The sequence below is a fragment of the Pseudopipra pipra genome, chromosome W (genome assembly GCF_036250125.1).
Source record: "Pseudopipra pipra isolate bDixPip1 chromosome W, bDixPip1.hap1, whole genome shotgun sequence".
Lineage (NCBI taxonomy): Eukaryota > Metazoa > Chordata > Aves > Passeriformes > Pipridae > Pseudopipra > Pseudopipra pipra.
This window is the reverse complement of record NC_087580.1, coordinates 38,495,238-38,517,594: the sequence shown is the minus strand read 5'-3', so window position 1 is coordinate 38,517,594 and position 22,357 is coordinate 38,495,238. Positions and strand designations below refer to the sequence as shown.

The window sequence follows — 22,357 nt, the reverse complement described above, 5'->3', positions numbered from 1 at the left end:
AGGGGGTCTGTCAGTGGGAGAAGTGGTGGGAAGGAGCCTCCACTCAGGGGCTGGAGCTTCAGCTTCTAAAGAAGGCTGTACTTAATCAAAGAGCTGCAACTCAGGATTTCTCCTGGCCTTCCAGAACTTTTCATTTAGCCAGCTGAGAGTGCCCAGGGCACAGCCAGGTTAGTGTTTAACTCTTCCAACACTGGGCTCATCCCGAGGATATCCTGTCATCCTGAGAAGAAGGAAGGGAGATGCTGTGCCTATTCCCTAGGGCTGGGCAGGAAGCAAAACCTTCAAAGCTGTGGCCCTTCTGAAGGAGTTGATCTTGTGTTATTCCTCAGTAGTCAGCACTGAAAATTCTGTATCTGAGACACTGAATGAAAAGGAGAGTTGCTGAGAGGCTTGTTTGGGAGAGAGTGTTTTTTTGGTTTGTTTTTGTGGGGGTCTTTTAGTGCCAAATGAAGGTTGGATCATGAAAATCAGTCTTGTTAAAGACAAAAACTGTAAAGGCATTTAAATGCTTTCAGATGCTGTAACCATTTTCCTTTCACTTTCTCACCCCTTGCAAATCAGAGACAGTTCCTAGAGGACAGGAGAATAAAATAAACAAAAAAAAGAAATTATTTTTCTACTCTTGAGGCCTGTGTCAGGTCTGTTTTGAATGCATTTGAATCCTGCTGCTTCCATGCTCTTTTTCAAGTAGCACCAGATAAATACCTGTGAACTACTGAGATGAGAGTGATCATTCTTCCTTCACAAAAGGTTTCTCTTTTTTTTTTTCCTATCCTGTGTCCCTTTTGTGTTCTGTGCTATGGAGTGACTATATTTTTGTTCTAAGCTAATTCACTGCTGCTGTTTTGGGTACAACTAATGTCAAGCAGCAAACCTGTAACATGCCAGAAACAGGCTACAGTGGGTTGAAGACACAGCTTATGTTGGATTGTGTGTAAATACAGAGAGTTAGTTGGGTTTATCTGATAGCCTGGCAGAAGGAGAGAGGAGCAGGACAAACTGTTTTCAGTAACTGTGCTGTTCAGACACCTGATAAGATGGAGAGTGCTTTGGAACTACTGATGTGCTTTGAATAAGAAAAGAATGATCAGGTCCATTGGCACTGGCTTATCAGGAAGGAAGTAAAATGCCAGCACTTTTACATGAGCAAAAGGAAATGTTTTAGACACTTTGGGCCATTTTTCCATTGAAATTAAATAGCAGGGTGCTTTTGAGTGTGCTGTAAGGAGTGGAAGGATTTATTACCTTGACAGAATTACAGGTGAATGTGTTCAGAGAGGAGTCCTCAGCAACTGTAACTGCTCTTTGGATCAGTGGCCACATCTATTCCTGCTTTTGGTAGAGATTCAGGAATTCTCTCCTTTCTTTCTCCCTGAAGTGCAGTGGCTAACTCACAATGTGCAGTTTTTCAGAGTGTCACATCCTTGTGCATTTTTTAATATCCTGGCAGCATGTTTGATATTGGGTGTGTAACAGGCTGTTCATAAAATAATGCTGGATCATTGACTGGTGTGTCCTCTGCCTTCAGTCCCTGGGTATTTTCATGTTCCAAAAAGAATATATCTCAGCCTGTGCTGGGAAGGGAAGGTGTGATTCACCATTAACTTACCCCAGCAGGCATGAAACATGCTCAGATGCACTATTATCTTCTCAAAGTTGACTGATTTTTATTTTTGTACCTTTTCAAAATTTGTTTCTAGGTTCTTTCACATGCTTACAATTAATTTGGGGATATTCAAATTCGCTGAATGATAGTGCATGAACATATTTGATTGATTTTGGATTCTAATTGATTCCTGTCAATGAGATCCCTGTGACACTCTGAAATCAATGATATGTGATTCAACCAAGGCACCACTGTTCTGTACATTAGGTAGCAGTTGGGAATTTAGGAACTAAATGTTCACAAGCTATAAATTGACAAAATGTTTAGATTTCAATAGCCCTTTGTTTGGCATTTATTCACCCAAATATGTTTCTCGGGAAAGTTAGTTTTCCAAAGGGCAGGCTTTCAGTAAAAGAAAGGTCATTGATTTAAGGTTTATTAAATTTTAGCTAAAAACAACAGGCTCCATTGGGATGTAAAATAATTTTAGTATATCCTGCAGGCAACCTTCATGCTTCAGAACTGTTGCTCAAAGGTTTCATTCTTCTCTGAAGATGTCAATTGTAAATATAAAAATGCCTCACTGAAAATGGAATGGTTCAAAGATTCTAACTGAAATATAAATTCCTGCCAGGGGAAAGCACTATAATCAAAATAAAGTGGTCTTAACTTTATTTTTCCTGTGGAGGCCACACTTGAAAAGAGTGCTTCAAGGCAGCAGGGTTGGTAGGGAATGTGAATTTTTATTCATTTATTTATCTACTCTCCCCCACAGATGATGATAGTCCAGCTTTGGAATCAGCAATACACTTCAGACACCAATACAAGGCAATATGTGAGCTGCTGCTGCTGCTTCCAAAATGCAGTATCCTGGCATTTCAGTCAACTTTATAATCTGGCAAAAACCCATTTGGCAATCTTAAAATCTAGCTTCTGAAACACTTTTATATCTGAAAGCTTTTGATGTGTTTTTATATCTCTTTAGCATATATTAAATTTCTTGGGAGCAGTGGCCAGGATGTACACTTGATGGATCACTGGGGTGGGGAGTCTCCCCCCACCCCCCACTTTTTTTTCCCTCTCCTTTAATTTTAAAACGAGGTGTGATAACTGTGCATTAGGTAATGCTGGAACATGAATCCTGCAGGTGCAGCTGTTTGACAACATTAACGTGGGGGGTTTGTACCATTGCTAGGTAAGTTAGCAGAGATTTTCCAAGCTGAGAAGGACAGCCTGCTGCCAAGCTCTGGCATCTCTCTTAAGAAATCTTTTGCTTCAAGGATGCCCTGAGGGAAATGATGACTGGATGCTTTTCTGAAGGCACAAATGGCCTGTTTTCTCTTCCATAGCATTCAGAATGGGACTCCTTGTTCCAGCCTGCCTGCTCAGGGTTTTGTGGTGCTGGGTTAGGGTTTTCATGGGGTTTTTCTCCTGGGATAAAGTTGTGTACAGTGAAGATTGATTATTCATCCCATGTCTGGGTCACTGTCTACATCTTGAATTTAACTCAGAGCCTGTGTAAATGAGGAATGCATTGAAACAAAGTCAGGGATCCTTCAGTGACTTGTTTTCTCTGAGTTCAACCTTCTGAGACCTCTGATGAGTCTGGCAGGGCAGTGCCTGTGTGCAGAGGGGCAGGGAAACAGAGTCCCAGCACAGCAGCAGTGCCAGGGAGCAGCAGCATTTGGCCTGTTGAGAGCTGCTCTTTTTCTCCTGCCCCCCTCCCCTTCTGGGCCTCGGCTGAGGCCTCAGTGCTCTGGGCCTTGGTCCCTGGGCTGGGCTGGGTCAGTCCTGTGGCCATGGCACTGCTGGCATGAGCTGGGCTCCACTGCACTCTTTCCACCACACAAGGGGCTCCATTTGCTCCGGGCACAGCCTGAAGCCTCAGCTCTTCTTCTCCAGGGCTCTCAAGAACAAGGCCAAGGAGCAGACTCTCCAGAGGGTCCTTGCCTTGCTGGTTTCTCCCTGGAGTCCGTGTGCTGCCCTCAGGGTGCCACTGTGGGGGCTGGAGGGGCTGAGGCTGCTCCAGCTGGTGCTGGTGGTGGCCAGTGCCCCCGGAGATGGCAAATGGGGCCTGAGGAGCCCGGGGCCGATTCTCTGCTGCTGTGCTGGGGAGCGGGGCTGGCCCTGGGGCTGCAGGAGCTGCCTGAGCTGATGATGTGCTGAGCATTGCAGACCCAGAGGGCCTGTCCCTGAGCTCCATGGCCTCCATGTCCTGCTGCAGGGCCAGACCTGAGTGTGCTGCTCTGCTGGGCTGGGGCAGGGGCAGGGAGATGGGGGGACCAGGGAGGGGCTGGACTGGGCAGTGCCAGGGAGGGGAAAACCCCAATGTTGAGCTGAAGTGTGTGAGTGGGCAGGGTGGGGGCTCTGCAGGGCTGGGGCACCTCTGGAGTCAGCTTTTCCTTTGGCAGCATAACTTATCTCAAACAAGATAGTTTTCCAATGTTGGCTTTCCCCCCTCTTTCCCAAGGTTTTCTTTTTTGTTTTTTGTTCCCCTGAGGGAAAAGGGGGAATAGAAGATCACATGCTGATAGAGATCACATGCTGATCTCTGGTTTTATCTGTATACAAAAGGGAGCTGGGGTGGGGAGGGAGGGGGGAGACAAAGCGATTTCTCCCTCTATTCTCTCTCTTTTATCCCATTCCCGCCTCCCTCGCCACACCCCGGGCGACTGTTTCACCGCCGCCCCTCCTCGCCCGTCCCGCGGGGCAGCTCTTTTAGCTCCGGGGCGGCGGAGACTCCCCCGGCGCGGCCCTTTGGTTTCCCTTGGTTTATTCTCCGGAGCTGATTCCGTTCCGAGCTCGCCCCCCCTCTCTGGCGACCCCCGCCAGGGCCCGTCCCGGGGCGGCTCCTTCAGTGCCACGGGCGGCGGGGACCCCTCGGGGCGGCTCCCCCAGGGCCCCGCCCGCCGCCGCCGCTCCCCGGGGCCCTCCCCGCTTCCTGCCGGGATCGGACACCGCCGGCGGCCCCGGCCCTGCCGGGCTCCATCAGCCTGAGCAATTGCTGCCAAGGAGGGGCCGGGGGCTTCCTCTTGGCCTTCGTCTCCCTGGCGCTGGGGCTCGGCTTCTACCTGCGCCAGAAGGTGAGGGGGGTCCCAGGGGGTCGTGTGTCCCCCCAGAGCGTCTGTGCCCCCCCGGGGACCCCCCACCCCGGTGTCACCCCCTTTTCTCTCCCCACAGAGCTCCTGAGCCGGCGGCGGCTGCAGCCCCTCCCCGGGGCCTCGGGCCCAGCCTGGACCCCCCCTGTCCCTGTGAGGATTTTGGGGGGGTCGTGTGTCCCCCCCTCCCCTGCTGTCACTCCTGATCCCAGGAAAGCTTCCCAGTTCTCCCCAGTTCCGGTTATTGGGGGGCAGTGGGGAAGGGGCTTGGGGGAATCCCAAGGGGTGGAGCCGAGTTTGGGGGGGGGGGGCAGAACAGGCCCCGGGATGGATCGGGAATGGGGACCCCTCTGTGTTCCCCCCTGTCAGCCCGCTCTGGGGGGGCTCTGGGAGGGCACCTGCCCCTCAATAAGGCACCCAGCACACTTTGAACACCCTAAACCTCCACACAGGCTCTGGAGGACTGCCTAAACATACTCAAAGCCCACCCAGGATCCCACCCAACCCCTTCTCTGGGGGGACTTCTCTGGGCACTGGAGGTGCTGGGAGCCCCCCCGGCTGCGGGCGAGGAGCTCTCGGGTGAGTGGGGGGTGGGAAGGGGGCGGTCAGTGGGAAAAGGGGGGTCAGAGGGGACAGAAGGGGTGGTGGGACCCCAAACTGAGTGGGAGGGGAGTGGGACCCCTCAAAAGTGGAGGGAGGAGGGGCACTGAGGATGCCCTCTGGAGCCCTGTCAGAGCCCTGACACTTCTGGGGTGACTCCAGGAACAGCCTTCACTGGCCCAGGGACATTCATCTCCCCAGCCTCACACACATCCCCTGCAAATGGCCCTGTCTCCTCCATCACCCTCCTCTGCCTTTCTGGCCTGGCCCTTTCATTCCACACCAGCAAAGCAGCCTGGGCACCATCTCACCTGGGCACTCAGAGGGCTTCTGTGAGCAGGAGGGGCAGATTTCTCTGGAAGGTGCATTTGTCCCCTGTCCCATGGCACAGGGCACAGCTCAGAGGATGAAAACACTCCCAGGCACACACATCCTGGAGAGCTTTTTCAAGACAAAAATAGGGAGAGGAAGAACAAAAGAGGCAAAATTAGAGAGATGAAAGGTGCCCCAAAAATCAGGAGCTTCCTCTGAGCCAGGTTTCCATAATTGACTCACTGGTGGGATATTTACTTTGATAAGTAGCTGCACAAAACTATTCATGTAGACAATGAAAGAATCAGCTTAATAGAATATATAGAAGGTGTTGTCAATGAAAACAAGTGGAGAAAAATTGTTGAGATTAAAAAAAAAAAATCAAAAGTCTGGCAATGCTGGCCTGGAAGCCTTCAGCAATTACCAAGAATTCTGTTCTCCAGAGGTTTCAAGTGTCTCCTAAATTCCACACTCGTGGCTTCAGGCCATGACTTGCCAGAGCAGTCCCAGAGCTGGCCACTGCCCAGAGATGCCCTGGGGCAGCTCCAGTGCCCAAGTGGGACAAGTGGCCCAGGGTGTGTGGGAGCCCTTTGGAGCAGGAGCTGGTGGGCAGGAAGGGCCCATCTGGGGAGGGTCAGGGAATCCCCCCCTGCAGCCCTGCTGCCCAGGCTGAGGAGGGTCCTCTCCAGCCCACAGCCCATCGTGTGCCCTTGGGGGCTGCGCTGCCGGGGCTGTTCCCGGGCACTGACTGGGGAATCTCCCGGGGTGCCCCGCGCGAGGCGGGGGCGGGGCGGAGGGCGGGCAGGGGGCGTGGCCGCGCGCTGATTGGCTGCGGCGGGGGTGTCTCCACCCGAAGCGCGCGAAGGGCGCCATCTTTGGCGCGTGGGGGATTCGGGGGCGGCGGCCCCGGGAAAAGCTGCGCTTGGGTGTGTGAGCTGGGGGGGTCTGCGGGGGGAGCGGGGTCTGAGGATCCCCTCGGGGGCTGCGGGGAGCGCGGCTGGGGGTGGAAAGGCTGGAGGGCTCGGGAGGGCTTAGGGGGGGAGTTCGGAGGTTCCCGAGGAGATTTTGAGGGGTCCCTGAGGGGGTTCGGTGTCCTGAGGGGCCCCGGGGGGGGGAGGTTGAAGGTCCCTGAAGGGGTTTGGGAGTCTCTCAGGGAGTTTGGGTTACTGAGGAGATTGGGGGCTCACAGGTGGGCTTGGGGGATCTCTGAGGGGGTTTGGGGGTCCTGGTTGGGTTTTGCGGTGACGTTTGCAGCAGTTTTTGTGGTCTCTAGGGGGTTCCAGACGGCTTTGAGGCTCCCTTAGAGGGACTGGGGGGATCCCTGAATGGGCTTGGGGGGGTCCCAGGTGTGTTTTGTGGGTCACTGAGAGAGTTTAGGGGGTCCGGGGGGGTGGGTGAGGTCTCTTAGGGGAGTTGGGGGGTCCTTGAGGAGATTTCGATGGGTCCTGGAATGGATTTCTGAGGGAATTTCGGGGGTTTTGAGGGGACTTTTTGGAGTCCCTTAAAGCCCAGCAGTGTGTTTAGGGGGTCCCCCAGCCCCCAGGGAGGGGGTCCTAGGGATGCTCCCCAAAATCAGAGGGGGTAGATATACTGAATCCGGGTAAGGGGATCCCAGTGCCCCTTGTATATCCCAATAACCTCCCAGTGACCCTCAGGATGGCCCAGTAACCCCCCAGTGACCACCCAATGTATCCCAGGGAGCACTCAGTTCCCCCCAGTATGGCCTGGTAACCTCCCAGTGTCCCCCCGTGTGTCCTGGTATCCCCCAGTAACTCCCCAGTTCTCTGCCAGTGACCCCCAGTGTGCCCCAGTTCCCTCCAGTCCCTCCCAGTGCCCTCCCAGTGTCCTCAGTAATGCCCCAGTCCTCCCAGTGCCCCCTGGTCCTCCCCAATGTGTCCCAGTATCCCCCAGTAATCCCCCAGGGCCCCCCAAAGCCCCCCGACTGTCCCCAGTGTGACCTCAAATGCCCTTGGCCTTTCTGTGAGCGGGGGGAGGGGGAAGATTTTGGTGTCAGAGGGTCCAGGGGAGGCTCCTGGGGTGAGATGGAAGGCTGGGGACATCAGAGCTGGGGTTTGGGGACAGTGGGGTGGGGTATGGGGACAGTGGAATTAGGAGGAATTATGGCCATGGAGAGGCCCTGGGGACATTGGAGACACCAGGGGGGTCTCAGGGTGTTAAGGGGAGATTTAGGGACACCGAGAAGGTCTTGGGAACACCAGGGGGGTATCAGGACTCACATGCTCTTGGTGCTGCCCCTCCTCTTTCCCCCTAGACATCATTAACCCCTCCCAAATGTCTCCCAACCCCCATTTTACTTTTAATCTCCTCCCCCTACAGATCCCTCTGCCCTCCCAAGACCCCTTTTAACTCCCCTAAATGCACCCAAAGCACCCCAAAACCCCCCTACTTCCTATCCAACCTCCCCACCAAATCTCCCCCAGCCTACTCTCAAATCCCTTCCAGCCCCTCCCAAAGAAGGGGTCACCCGGCACCCTGGGACAGGAACACAGTGGGCTGTACTGGGGGCACTGGGCTGTACTGGGAGGGCACTGGGGGGGCTCAGGTGTCAGACGACAACGTGGCCCAGCTCCAGGAGAGATGTGGGGAGCAGTGAGGAGGTACTGGTCTGTCCTGGTCTGTCCTGGTCTGTACCCCCAATCCCCAAAGCCCGCCTCAGCTCCTCCAGGACCCTCCTAGACCCCAAAGCCCCCCAGACCCCCCCAGGCCCCTGACTTGGTCCTGCTGCCCCTTGAGCATCTGCAGCTGCTGCAGAACCAGGCATTTCATCAGCAAATGTGCAGGTGACACCAAGCTGGGGGTGTGTTGATGTGCTGGAAGGCAGGAGGGCTCTGCAGAGGGACCTGGCCCAGCTGGATCCATGGGCTGATTGCAAGGGGATGAGGTTCCAGCAGGCCAAGGGCCGGGTCCTGCCCTTTGGCCACAAGAAGCCCCGTCAGCCCCCCGGGCTGGGGCCAGAGTGGCTGGAGAGCAGGCAGGCAGAAAGGGACCTGGGAGTGTGGATGGACAGAAAGCTGAAGAGGAGGCAGAGTGTGGCCAGGTGGCCAAGAGGGCCAATGGCTGGTGGCCTGTGTGAGGAAGAGTGTGTCAGCAGGAGCAGGGAAGTGATTGTTGGGCTGGAGTGAGCGCTGGTGAGGCCACCCCTGGAGTGCTGTGTCCAGCTCTGGGCCCCTGAGTTGAGGAAGGCCCTGGAGGGGCTGGAGCAGGTGCAGAGAAGAGCAGCGAGGCTGGGGAAGGGAGTGGAGCACAAGTGGTGTGAGGAGAGGCTGAGGGAGCTGGGGGTGTTGAGGCTGGAGAAGAGGAGGCTCAGGGGAGACTTCCTGACTGTCTGCAAGTCCCTGCCAGGAGGTTGGAGCCAGGTGGGGGTGGGGCTGTTCTGGCAGGCAGCAGCAGTAGGACAAGAGTGCTGGGTCTTGAGCTGTGCCAAGGGAGGTTTAGGTTGGATATTAGGAAGGAATTTTTTGCCGAGAGAGTAATCAGGCCTTGGAATGGGCTGGGCAGGGAGGGGGTGGAGTCAACGTCCCTGGAGGTGTTGAAGGTGAGAGTGGATGTGGCCTCAGTGCCATGGTCTGGGAAGCACGGCAGGGTTGGATCAAGGGTTGGACTTGATGATCTTGGAGGTCTTTTCCAACCTGGCTGATTCTGTGATTCTGTGATTGCCATTCCTATGGCAGCACATGCTTGAGGCTCTATCCCCAGGGTGATAGAGATGTCTGTCCATATCTATCTCCAAGGTTAGTCTGTAAATGTGTGATGTTAGAAAAGCAGGCTGAGTTCTGGGCTGGTTGTAGAAGGAGAAAGAAGCCCAGAGGCCAGTGCAAGCAGGCAGCCCTCAGCTTGCACCTGATGTCCCCTCCCTGCAGGTTCCTGTCCTTGAGCCCAGAGGTGTCCCTGAGGTGAGGCTGAGAAGTGGCGCGGAGGTGAGCCCAGAGCTGTCCCTGAGGTGAGGCTGAGAATAAGTGCAAGGCAGAGGTGCTGCTGAGGAAGGAGAGCCCAGTGGTGGGGCAGAGACAAAGCTGTGAGTGCCCATCCCTGAGAAGGTGCTGTGTCCATCCCCTGTGTGCCAGGTGAGCTGGGGCTTTGCTGCAGAGCTGCGGGCGCTGATTTGAGCGTCTCCAAGTGCTAAGATGGTGGGCACCCAGGAACACAAACTGTGCCTGGCCACGGAGCCTGCAAGGAGGAGCAGAGACAGCTGTGGCAGTGTGGGGGGCCAGGTTGTCCCTGTGCCTTCCCCTGCAGGCCCTGGCTGTCCCTGCTGGGCCCCTGTCCATCCCCATCAGGTCCCTGCCCGTCCCCCCAGGCTGAGCTCCCCCCAGGAAGTGCCGTGGAGCTGAAGCTGCTGCCATCCCCCCCCTGCAGCCGCTGCCCCAGCCAAGGGAGCAGCAAAGGCAGGGCCAGGAGCAGAGGCAGCAGCAGGGGAGCCCTGGGGGGGCCGGGAAGCTCTTGTGTGGGTCAGGAAAGAGGCGCTGGGCACGAGGCCGGGGCTGTGCTGAGCAGGCCCAGCCCTCACATCCCCCCAGCCAACGCCGGCTGCCCGGGGGGCTTGGGAGGGACCCCCAGCCCGTGTGCCCCACACTGAGCTGGCAGAGAGAGAGCCAAGGGACAGGGCCACGGGCAGGGCCACGGGTGAGGGACAGGCAGGGCCATTGCAGGGCCACGGTGAGGGCACAGCCTGTGGCAGCAGAGCTGCCCAGGGCCGGGGGCAGCCGGGAGTGTTGGTACCAGGCAGTGCTGGGGCCGAGCAGAGCACGAGGCCTCTTGCAGAGCCCTGGAGCAGCCTCCCACCTGCCAGCCCTGCCCTGGTGGGGTGACACTGTCCCCTCCCTACAGGACACTCCCCCAGAAATCTTCAGGGGGGCCTTTTGTGTTTATTCCTGGTTGCTGATTCCTGCTGAGGACCTGAGGGAGCCTCTGCAATCCCATCCATGGGGCACAATCTCCTCTGCAGAGCTTGACTCAGTGCAGACTTTTCAGGGAAATCTGTGCTGGCAGCCCGAGTATGTCCCGATCCCCCACACTCCCCCCAGGATATTCGGGATGAGTTCCCCCTTCCCGGACACCAGCGGGATGGTGGGGGGTGGTTGTTCTCCTGGTGTTGCTGTTGCTGCTCCGCCCCTGTCCCTGCCCTTCCTGCCACTGTCGGGTGAGCGGAGCGGCCACGATGGGAAAGGGGTGAGAGAAGCGAAAAGAGCGGGTGGGACCCCCAAAGGGAGCGTGAGGGATGGTGGGTCACCCCCAAAGGGAGCTGGGGGGAGCCAGGGTTTGTGGGCCAATGGGAACAGGGTTGGAGAGGGGGGCTAAGGAGTGGGAGGAGAGCAGGAGCGTGGAGCGTGGCTGCCATGGAGATCACTCTCTGTCCCCATGCCTTGATCCCTGGAGAGCGGGGGAGGCTGGAGAGAGGGGGGAGCTGTGAGAGCTCCGAGAGCCTGGAGAGGGGGGAGCTCGGGCCCCCTGTGCTGAGCCAGCGGTCGGGGCCGTGCTGTTGGTGCCAAATTGCCCCTGGTCAGGCTGAACCCAGAGCCCACCCACGTGTCAGGGGGCTCGATCTGCTCCCTGCTCTCATTTCCCTGGGGCAGCCTCTGGTGTCCCCCTGCTTGTGGGACTGTTTGGTTGCCTTGGGCACAGCTGGCCCTTGTGCAGGGCTGTGCCCTTCGGGGCTCTTGGGGGTGGGCGAGAGGTGTTTTTTGCGGGTGCCGGGCTGGGTTGGTGGCAGAGCCGCGGTGGTGGGCGGGGGGATGCAGGTCCCGCCGGGTCCATAGTCAGGGTCAGGCCCCGCCGGCTCCATTGTCAGCCCGGTGCTGACAGGGGGGGACACAGCGGGTTTGGGGCCCCCTGGGAGTGCCGGGGGTGGGTGTGGAGCCCGGGAGCTGCCGAGTGTGGAGGGCGGAGTGGGGAGATGCCGGAGCTGGGGGACCCCCGGCAGCCTGGAGGAGGAGCCCAGAGAAGGGAAAACCCTGGCAGTGGGGACCCCTGGGATCCCCAGGACAACAAAGTGGAGAACCTGGAGAGGGGGAATGTCTGGGAACTTGGCATCCCGAAGGCGAGAGTCAGAGGAGAAAGGACCCTTGGGACCCCCAATGCTCCCAGCATCCCTGAGTGGGACCCCCAGCATCTCAGAAAGGGAAGCTGTTTCCAAGCCCAGAAAGGACAGACCAGAGAGGGGTAACACCTGGGAGAATTTCTTTAGGTTAACCTTCATATTTCGGAGTAGTTTTTTAGCTGAACCTCAGCTTTTTGCAGTTTGGGTGGGTGAGGGTCTTTGTGCTATTTTTGAGTGTTTTTGCCTGAATCTCGGAGGTTTGGGTTTTTCTGGGCTGAATCTTGGTGGTTTGGAGGTTTTTATGGACACAGGATGCTCGATGAGCTCTAGAGATGGACGTTTGGGCAGGAGGAACCCCCAAGCCAACACGCTCAGCCCTTGTTTTCCCCCCATCAGGATTTGTCCTTCCCAAAGCTTGGTTGGATGGAGGAGGAGGCTGCGAGGAAGAGGAAGATGCCTTGGGCCCCCCAGGCAGGTGAGGAGGCAGTCAGTGTCCCTTTGGGCGGGTGTTGTGCTGGCTCTGTCAGCCGAGCATGGCCCCGGCTGCAGGACAACCCCGCTGGCGCCGCCGTCCTGCCGGGGCCGGAGTTGGGGGGATGTCCTTGGCCTTCCCTGTGGGCCGGAGGCAAATCCCCTCCCTGTCCTTCTTGCTTCCTGCCCCAGGCCCCGAGCTGAGGACGGAGAGCCCGGAGGACAAATCCCCCCGTGAGACCCTGGTGGGAGAGGCCGTTTTGAAGGGCTCCACGGCGCAGGAAGGCAGCGGGGAGGAAAAGGGCCGGAGATCCCCCCACAGGAGGGGCTCCAAAGCCATCCCAGGGTGCTCTGAGGAGGAAAGAGCCAGCCTGTGCTGGGAAGGCGGCCGGAGCTTGAGGCAGAGCTCTGAGCTGGTGGTCCCTGATCAGCCTCCCAGCAGAGAGAAGCCCTTCAGGTGCTTGGAATGTGGGAAGAGCTTCAGTTACAGCTCCAACCTCCGCACCCACCAGCACATCCACAGTTGTGAACGTCCCTACTCTTGTGGGGAATGTGGGAAGAGCTTTAGGCAGAGCTCCCACCTCCACACCCATCGGCGCATCCACACTGGGGAACGGCCCTACTCTTGTGGGGAATGTGGGAAGAGCTTCAGGGAAAACTCCAAACTCCTCATCCACCAGCGCATCCACACTGGAGAACGACCCTACAAGTGTGGGGAATGTGGGAAGAGCTTCCGCCGGAGCTCCCACCTCCGCACCCACCAGCACATCCACACCAGGAAGAGGCCCTACAAGTGTGGAGAATGCGGGAAGAGCTTCAGTGACAGCTCCTACCTCCCCATTCACCAACGCATCCACACCGGGGAACGGCCCTACAAGTGTGGGGATTGTGGGAAGAGGTTTAGGACCACCTCACATCTCCTCACACATGAGCGGACGCACACAGATGAGAGGCCCTTCCGCTGCACCGACTGTGGGAAGGGCTTCAAGTACAACTTTCACCTCAGCACCCACTGCCGTGTCCACACCGGTGAGAGGCCCTACAAGTGTGGGGAGTGTGGGAAGAGCTTCCCCCACAGTTCTACCCTAACCAAACACCAACAAACCCACTGGTAAGGCAAACCGTACAAGTTCCCCGACTGCAGGAAGAGCTTTGTCTGCTGCTTCCACCCAGAATGAACCCCCCAATGGTGAGGCAACCCTTGGAGTCCAGTGACTGTCAGTCCATCCCTTTCAACCACAAAGGGCCAGTCCCCTTTCCCAGGGGCAGCTTCTTCCAACAGAACCCTTCTTGGGGGGTCAGTCCTGGAAGTTTAGAGCAGAGATCTCTCCACAAGTGTTGGTCTGGGGGAGTTCCATCCATCTCTAATTAAGAATTCTTGCTTTTGTGTCAGCTTGAGTAGAATTGCTTCAACAATTGATTTAGTGTAGAGCAATGTCTTATCTTATGCTGTACTCCTCTTAGTTTTAGTGTTTCTATTGTGCAGTAAGTAATTCTGATGAAGATCTTCTGTCTGATCATTTGTAACTGTAAATAAATTCCTTTCTATCAATAGATCTGTTTTGCCATCATTAAAACCTGGGGGACTAAAGTGGTTCAGTCACACCTCTGTAATTCCTCTAAACTGAAACTGTTGGCATAATCCAAGGCTTAGATTGGATCCAGCAGCCCCCAGCACCCCACAGGAAGTTGGGAGCTGAGGGGGGCCACCCCTCTTTCTCAGCCCCCCAGTGTCCAAAGACACCTATGGGACCATCAGACTCACCAGACCACCCCCCCTTTTCCACCCTTCTCCCTGTTCCTCCCACTTTCCCATTGTCCCCTCAATCTCCAATTTTCCTCCAAAACAGTTTAGGGGTCCCAACCAATACTTTTTGCCCCCTCTCCTGTGGGCACTGATGGAAAAAATGAGGCTGCACACACAGAGTTTCATTTTGGGACTTGTCCTCCCATCTTTCCGGCGTCCCCCTTTTATTGGGTTTCCTTTGGAAACAGTGCCTGGGCTTTGTCTTTTAGTCCTCTGGAATTCCCAGCATGGCCCAAAAGCAGTGCCCTGATCCCACACATTCCCCTCCCCTCATGTGCTGGCTGTGTTCAGCCACCAGAGAAAAACACAGGCTGGTCATGCAGAGCGTTCCAAGTGGTTTCCACTTTGGCAAACAGCACTCCCTGATGGAAAACACCAGTCAAGGCCAAAACACTCCTTTTGGATCCTGATTAACTAAATGCAGCTGCTGCTGCCTTAACTTGTTCCCACAGAAATTCTCAGGGTTCCTTTGCTTCCAGGAGGCCCCACATGTCCCATTGGCCCCTGGATTCCATGAGCTTCCCCAGTCTCCAAAGGTTCCTTTAGTTCCATGAGGCCTTGCAAACCCAAAATGCCCTTTGGATTCTCGGAGATTTCCCATTGTCCCAGGGTCCCTTGTGCTTCAGAAGGAGCTGCAGTGGGACAGTGGCTCCTTGGCTTTGTGAGCTCTGCAGTGTTCCAGGAATCCTTGGGTTCCAGGAGAGCCTGCAGTTTCACAAGGAGCACTTGAATGCAGGAGGTTCTGCAGGGTCCCAATGGCCCCTGGATTCTGGGAGGTTCAGAAATATCTCCAGGCTCCCTTGGTTCCAGGAGGACACACATGTCAGCAGGAACTCTTGGTTCCAGGAGATTCAACAGTGTCCCAGAATTCCTTTGATTTCATGAGGCCCTGGATTGTCCCAATGGACTCCCGATTCCATCAGCCCCCTCAATGTCACAATGGTCCCTTGGTTCCATGAGTTTCTGCAGCGTCCCAGGATTCCTTTTGTTCCATGGGGAGCTGCAGTGTCACAATGGGCCCTGAATTCCAGGATTTTTCCCAGGGTGACAGTGGTCCCTTGATTCCATGAGATTCCTCAGTATCCCAGGGCTCCTTTGGCTCCAGAAGGCCCTGCAGTGTCACAATGGTCCTTTGTTCCATGAGGTTCCACCATGTCCTTGCTGGAACATGCGTGGCTGTAATGCTGCCCCACCTGCAGAGCTGCCTCCAACTCTGGGCTCCAGCACAGGAAGGACATGGACCTGTTGGAGCGAGTGCAGAGGGGAGCAGCAAGAGGATCAGAGGGATGGAGCAGCTCTGCTGTGAGGAAAGGCTGAGAGAATTGGCATTGTTCAGGCTGGAGAAGAGAAGGCTTTGGGGTGACCTAATTGTGGCCTTCCAGTGCCTGAAGGGAGCCAACAAGAAAGATGGAGAGAGACTTTGGACAAGGGCCTGGAGTGACAGGACAAGGGGCAGTGGTTTCACACGGATCGAGTGCAGGGTTTGAGGAAATAGTAGGAAGGAATTCTTTTCTATGAGGATGTTGAGATGCTCTTTAAGGCCCCTCCCAACCCAAAGCATTCCATGATTGTGGGACTGGTGGGTGAGGTGGTGGTCGGAGCCGTCTGGGGCACAGGGACCCAAAATGAGGGAGTTTTCCATTGTGGGGGAAGGAAGGAGGGGGCAGCAGAACTGACCCCTTGGACACCTGGCAGGCAGGCTTTGGCTGGAAGCTGGTGATGGGGAGCTGAGTGAAGCCCCCACAATGCAGGAGGAAATGGTCAGTGACCTGCTCTGCCAGTGAGACCCCCCCAAGTGCCTGGGCCCACATGGGATGCAGCCAAGAGTCCTGAGGGAGCTGGAGAAAGAGCTGGCCAAGCCACTCTCACTCATTCCCCAGCAGTGCTGCACAACTGCACAAGTCCCAGCTGACTGGCAACAAGCACATGGGATGCCCATGCACAGGAAGGGCCAAAAGGAGGATCTGGGCAACTCCTGGCCTGTCCCATTGACCTGAGGACCAGGGAAGTCGATGCAGCAGATCCTCCTCAGTGCCATCCCATGGCAGGGGCAGGACAACCAGGGGATCAGGCCCAGCCAGTGTGGGGTTGGGAAAGGCAGGTCCTGCCTGACCAACCTCATCTCCTTCTCTCACAAAGGACCCGCTCAGCAGCTGAGGGAAAGGCTGGGGATGTGTCTCTCTGGAATTCCAGAAAGCCTTTGGCACCATCTCCCCCAGCATCTCCTGCACAAACTGGCTGCTCATGGCTTGCCTGGGAACTGTTTGCTGGGTGACAAAGTGTCTGATGGCCCAGGGAGTGGTGGGGAATGGAAGGAAATCCAGGTGGGACCAGTCACTAGTGGGGTTCCCAAGGGCTCAGGATTGGGGCTGCTCCTGTTTAACATCATTATTGATGATCTGAGACAGGGGATCGAGTGCCCCTTCAGGAAAGTCGTGGACAACACCACGTTGGGTGTGAGTGTGGATGTGCTGGAGGGCAGGAAGGCTCTGCAGAGGGATCTGGACAGGCTGGATCAATAAGGCCAAGTGTCAGGGCCTGCCCTTGGCTCCCAACAACCCCCTGGAATGCTCCAGGCTGGGGGCAGAGGGGCTGGAGAGCTGCTCAGCAGGAAGGGACTTGGAGGTGCTGCTTGACAGGGGCTGGATATGAGGCAGAGTGTGCCCAGGGGGGCAAGAAGGCCAAGGGCATCGTGGCCTTTGTGGAGAAGGGTGTGGCCAGCAGGAGCAGAGAACTGATTGCCCCTCTGTGCTGGGCCCTGGGGAGGCCCCACCTGGAGTGCTGTGTCCAGTTCTGGCCCCTCAGTGCCAAAAGGCCCTTGAGGGGCTGGAGCGTGTCCAGAGAAGGGAACGGAGCTGGGGAAGGCTCTGGAAAACATGTCTGCTGAGGGACGGCTGAGGGAACTGGGCTTGTTGAGTGTGGAGAAGGGGAGACTCAGGAGGGACCTCATTGCTCTCTGCAATGACCTGAAAGGGGTTTTTAGTGGGGTGGGGGTTGGTCTGTTCTGCAAAGCCTTTAGTGACAGGAAGAGAGGAAATGACCTAAAGCTGTATCAGGTGAGGTTCAGATTAGGTGTTAAAAAAACCCTTTTTCCACTGAGAGAATGTTCAGGCATTGGAACGAGTAGCCCAGGGAGGTGGTGGAGTCTCTGGAAGTGTTCAGGTGTGTGGTGGGTTGACCTTGGCTGGACACCAGGTGCCCTTCCAGCTACTCTATCACTCCCCAGCAGGTCAGGGGAGAGAGTAAGGTGGAAAAAAAAAACAACTGGTGGGTTGAGATAAGGCAGTTTATTTAAAGCAAAAGACATCAGGGTTTGTTCTCTGCTTCCCATGAGCAGCCATGGTCGGCCACTCCCGAGGAGCAGGGCTTGGGTCTGCGGGACGGTTCCTCAGCAGGCAGCCATCAGACAATGAATGCCCCCCTCCTGCTCCCTGCCTCAGCTTTTAGAGCTGAGCTGACCTCCCATGGTCTGCAATGTCCCTTGGGTCAGTTGGGCTCAGCTGGCCTACTTGGGTCCCCTGCCAGGCTCTTGCCCTCAGCTAAGGAAGGAATGTCCCAGTGTTGGTGCTGTGCTCAGCAGTGGCCAAAACACTGGGGTGTTCTCAACCCCCTTCCAGCTGCCAATGCCAAGCCCAGCCCTGGGAGGGCTGCTGTGGGGATCTGAACTGCAGCTCAGCCAGACCCAACCCAAATATCTCTGGCACATATTCTATAGAATCCATCCTTAGGTGTTGTGTGATAGATCTGTAAGATATTACACATAATAAGCAATAATAAGGCAAGTGTCCTCCTTAGGGACACACACACAACCCCCCAACCTACTGCCTGTGTTTGTTCCCTGGGGGTCTCTGCAGCAGCAAGCACAGCCCCACACTGACTGCTCTGGGCTGTGCAGGCATTTGTGGTTCTGCCTGTCTGACACACCCCCAACCTTGGGATGGATCTGGATGTCACTGGATGTGATGTCACAGGAGATATGTGATGTCATATGACGGATATGATGTCATAGAGGAGCCTTGATGTCACAACAGTGATGTGATATCACAAGAGAGATGTGATGTCACAGGAGGTGTGATGTCACAGATGAGCACGGGATGTCACAGGGATGATATGATATGACGAGAGATGTGATATCACAGGAAGGATATGATGTCACAGGGGAGCTGTGATGTCACAGTGATGATGTGATGTCACGAGGAGGACGTGACAGCACAGGGATGATATGAGATCACAGGAGAGGTGTGATGTCATATGATGGATGTGATGTCATAGGAGAGATGTGATGTCACAGGGCGGGTGTGATGTCATGGAAAGGATGTGATGTCATAGGGGAGATGTGACGTCACAGAGATGATATGGTATCACAGGAGAGATGTGATGTCATATGGTGGGTGTGATGTCATCAGAGAGATGTGATGTCACAGGATAGATGTGATGTCATACAGTAACTGTGATGTCACAGGGATGATGTGATTTCACAGGGCGGGTGTGATGTCAGAGGGATGATATGATATCACAGGAGAGATATGATGGCATATGATGGATGTGATGTCATAGGGGAGATGTGATGTCACAGGAAGGGTGTGATGTCATGGGGAGCTGTGATGTCATAGGAGAGATGTAATGTCACAGGGGAGGATATGATGTCATAGCAGAGCTGTAATGTCACAGGAGAGATGTAATGTCACAGGGGAGGATATGATGTCATAGCGGAGCTGTAATGTCAGAGGAGAGGTGTGATGTCACAGGGATGATATGATATCACAGGAGAGGTGTGCTGTCATAGGATGGATGTGATATCATAGGGGCGTTGTGATATCAGAGGAAGCATGAGATGTCACAGGAGAGGTGTGATGTAACAGTGGGCTGTGATGTCACGTGGAGGATGTGATGTCAGAGGGATGATATATCACAGGAGAGATGTGATGTCATAGGGGAGATGTGATGTCACAGGAAGGATGTGATATCGTATGATCAATGTGACATCAGCTGTGATGTCAGGGAGCTGTGATGTCATGGGGAGGTGTGATGTCATAGGGGAGATGTGTTGTCATATGATGGATATGATGTCATAGGGGAGATGTGATGTCACAGGAAGAATGTGATGTCACAGGGGAGGAGGTGACGGCACAGGGATGATATGATATCACAGGAGAGATGTGATGTCATATGATGGATGTGATGTCAGCTGTGATGTCACAGGAGAGGTGTGATGTCATAGGGGAGGTGTGATTTCACAGGGGAGATGTGATGTCCTAAAGGAGAATGTGATATCATAGTGGAGCTGTGATGACACAGGGAGATTTGATTTCACAGGGATGATATATCAAAGGAGAGATGTGATGTCATATGATGGATGTTACATCATAGGAGATATGTGATGTCACGGGGAGGTGTGATGTCACAGGAATAATGTGATGTCACAGGAGAGCTGTGATTTCACTGGGGAGGATGTGACGTCACAGGGATGATATGTAATCACAGGAGAGATGTGATGTCATATGATGGATGTGACGTCATATGGGAGATATGTCATAGGGCAGGTGTGCTGTCACAGGAAGGATGTGATGTCATGGGGAACATGTGATGTCATAGAGGTGTGACACATCCCTCCCCCAGCCTTGCTCCAGCTAAAGCTGTGGAATTTGTCTTCGTTTCCCTTGAGTTCAAGGTCAGGCTGTTTTATTTCCATGGGTGTCTAGAGATGAGTTAAGGGGAGCTCAGACCTTTTGGTGAGGAAGGAGTTGTTTACTCTTGAGCATTTGAACTCAGCCTTTGTTCCTGGTTTCTTCCCACTCTTTCAGAGCAGTTCATTTCCCAGGGTGAAAGCTCTGATTCCCCAGCACAGTCAGGTTCTCCTGAGCTCAGGATCTTTCACTGGTCCCATTTTTCTCCGGTATTAATTCTGTGCCAAATTCTTGCTTCCTAGGTCAGTGAAATATTAGAAGAAGGGGAATCTCACCTTGATCTTGGACAGAACACTTATAGACTTCTTTATTCTATTGAATTCTTCCCTTCTAGTTCTGGATGACAGGACACCCACGTGGAAAGTCCCTCTTCTGGTTTTCAGGACTAAAAAGAGATGCTTTTCTGATGTGGGTATTTATTGGAGTGTTATTGATTCAACTGGGAGGGTTGAATTGAGTGTTCCTTGCACCTTTAAAAAGTGCAACCCCTTTAATCTGTTGTTTTAAAACCCATGCATTAGATATCAGATGACATAAAGACAGCACATAGAGATAACCCTGATGTAAGTGATGGTTCCAGTCATCCCGTGTATGGATCAAAGATTTCCAAGGCTTTGTTCCAAGGCTGGGCGCACATGGACTGGGGAGAACTTTGCCTGCCGGAGCCGCTCTCCCTGCACCGCCAGGAAGAGCAGGGACCGCATCGCCCCGGCCGCAGCGGCGCAGAGGCTGCTCGGGAGGTGACAGTGTGCTAGAGGGAGATGCCCACTCGCTGTCCTTACTGCCTGCACAGCGCAGGGCTGGGGGGAATTGAGCCAGGCAGGAAAAGGAAATGGCGGCCATCGCACGGTGCTGAAATGATACGGGAAGTAGCAAACAGCCTGGCTGGGGGAGCACAGTTTGGGAAGGGGGCGCAGGGAAAACCCACTGCGATGTTCCGGGGTAAATAACAGAAAATAAACAGAGGAGGGTCCCCTTTCAGATATGGTTTATAGATCAGTGCACTGTGTATAGTGTAAGACAGCTTCAGAAATGTAAGAATGCAGTTTCTACATCTTTTACTACAGTGACACGTTTTTTATAAAATATATAAAGAGACGATAAGTTGGGTGTTAGGTTGGGCTTTTTTTGGTGTTTTTTGGGGGTTTTTTTGTGAATGCTTTGTCCCCCCCAACCTCCCCAAAGGAGCTTTCTTGAATGTCCCTTCTTACAGTTAATTTGAATGATTAGTTTAGATAAGCCTCTTAGAGTAGATGCATTTCAATAAAATCGGGGCACATGTCTTTTTGGCTCTGGTGCAAGGTTTGAACTAATTTTTTTCTTCCTCTTTGGCTCAATTAAAAGCCATCTTAAAACACTCCCAATATATTGTGTGGGTGCAGGGCTTGAGGTGTGTGGGATTGAGTGGACACAGAGAAAGAACTAACATTCAGAAACATATCTGCTTCCCTGTCTCAGTTAATAAACCCCACAGTTCGACACATTAATAATATCCATAGCAATTGTGATTTGACTATATATTGTGACCTGCATATGCACATGTGAGCAAAGGGACATTCGAAATAGGTATTGTAGTTTCTGCAGTTCTTGTGTTATGGGTGAGGGTAGAGAAGATTCAAGCTAAAAATTGTCTGAACATTTTGAGAGTGCAGAGACATCTGTCTGACCATCACTAGGTATGCTTTGATTTGAAGGGAGAGCATGTTAAAGAATGCAATAACTTAAAGCCAGCTGCAGTCTTGAATTTTTGCTCTTTCAACAATAACATAGCACTAATAACTACTAATAGTGAATGAGCTAACAGATGCAATAAATGTTTCTGCTCATTTTGACATATGTGTCAGTTTAATAATTTTAAATGAATCAGTGCACTTGTAACAGGAAATCTTCCTCAACCTCTGATTAAAATGTAACGTTGACTAAAGGATTATAGAGGGGACTTAATTTTACTGATTGTTTTAACAGTTGTCACAGCTGTTGGAAGAAGGAAAGGCAATTGAAACACTCCAAAAAAGGGGTGAGGGGGCAGAACAAGAGTAGTTTAATAAATGTAAACATGGTCTCTGAATGCCAAACATAAAAAATTGAGCAGATCTGTAACTCCACAAAGCTGCTGCACACTATGTACTTTTGCCTTTTGTGGCTCACTGTGTTTCATTCATCTGAACACTTAGCAGTTTCCCTTTCTCCATTTAAAAATGTGCAACAGCGTTTAAATGTGGAACAAGTTCAGCTGTTCATCTGCCTGGAGTTTCATCTTAGAATGCAACTGATAGAATACTCAGCTGACAGGAAATAAAGGTTGTGTAGAATGGCTGTAACATTTCAGAAGTGGACACAGGTGTCACATCCTGTGAATGCTGCAGTGCAGTGATGGTTGCTGTACATATTTTATGTTTTTCTAATGGTTCTCATGTTGTGATGTGGGAATGGTGTGTGGAGTTCCCCTGCGAGTCTGTCTGGGTTATGTCTGTGTAGGGATGAACAGGAGTGTGTGTGTAGATTCCCATGCCTGTGTGTTTGTGTGTGTGCAGGGGGATTCTGTGCTAAACTCGTTGAGCTACGAGGTGCACAAAGGACCCCCTTGCTTTCTAAATTCCTTCTCAGAGAGGAGCCTGGGGGGGGCTGGATCCAGTCTCAGGCTCAGATTTTGGTTTCAGTTGAAGGAATTATAGAGGTGTGATTCAATCACTTTGTCCTGCAGGTTTTAGTGATGGC

At 53.8% G+C, this 22,357-nt stretch overlaps 1 protein-coding gene across 1 annotated transcript in view; it reads left to right on the top strand.

Annotated features, from left to right (window-relative positions):
- Positions 1-22,357, top strand: part of LOC135404684 (zinc finger protein 721-like) — a 224,785-nt gene that overhangs the window by 178,778 nt on the left and 23,650 nt on the right. Inside the window, exon 5 of the mRNA XM_064639422.1 lies at positions 12,585-13,256. Coding sequence (XP_064495492.1) covers positions 12,585-13,256 — 672 coding nt within the window. The remainder of the gene's footprint in view (positions 1-12,584; positions 13,257-22,357) is intronic.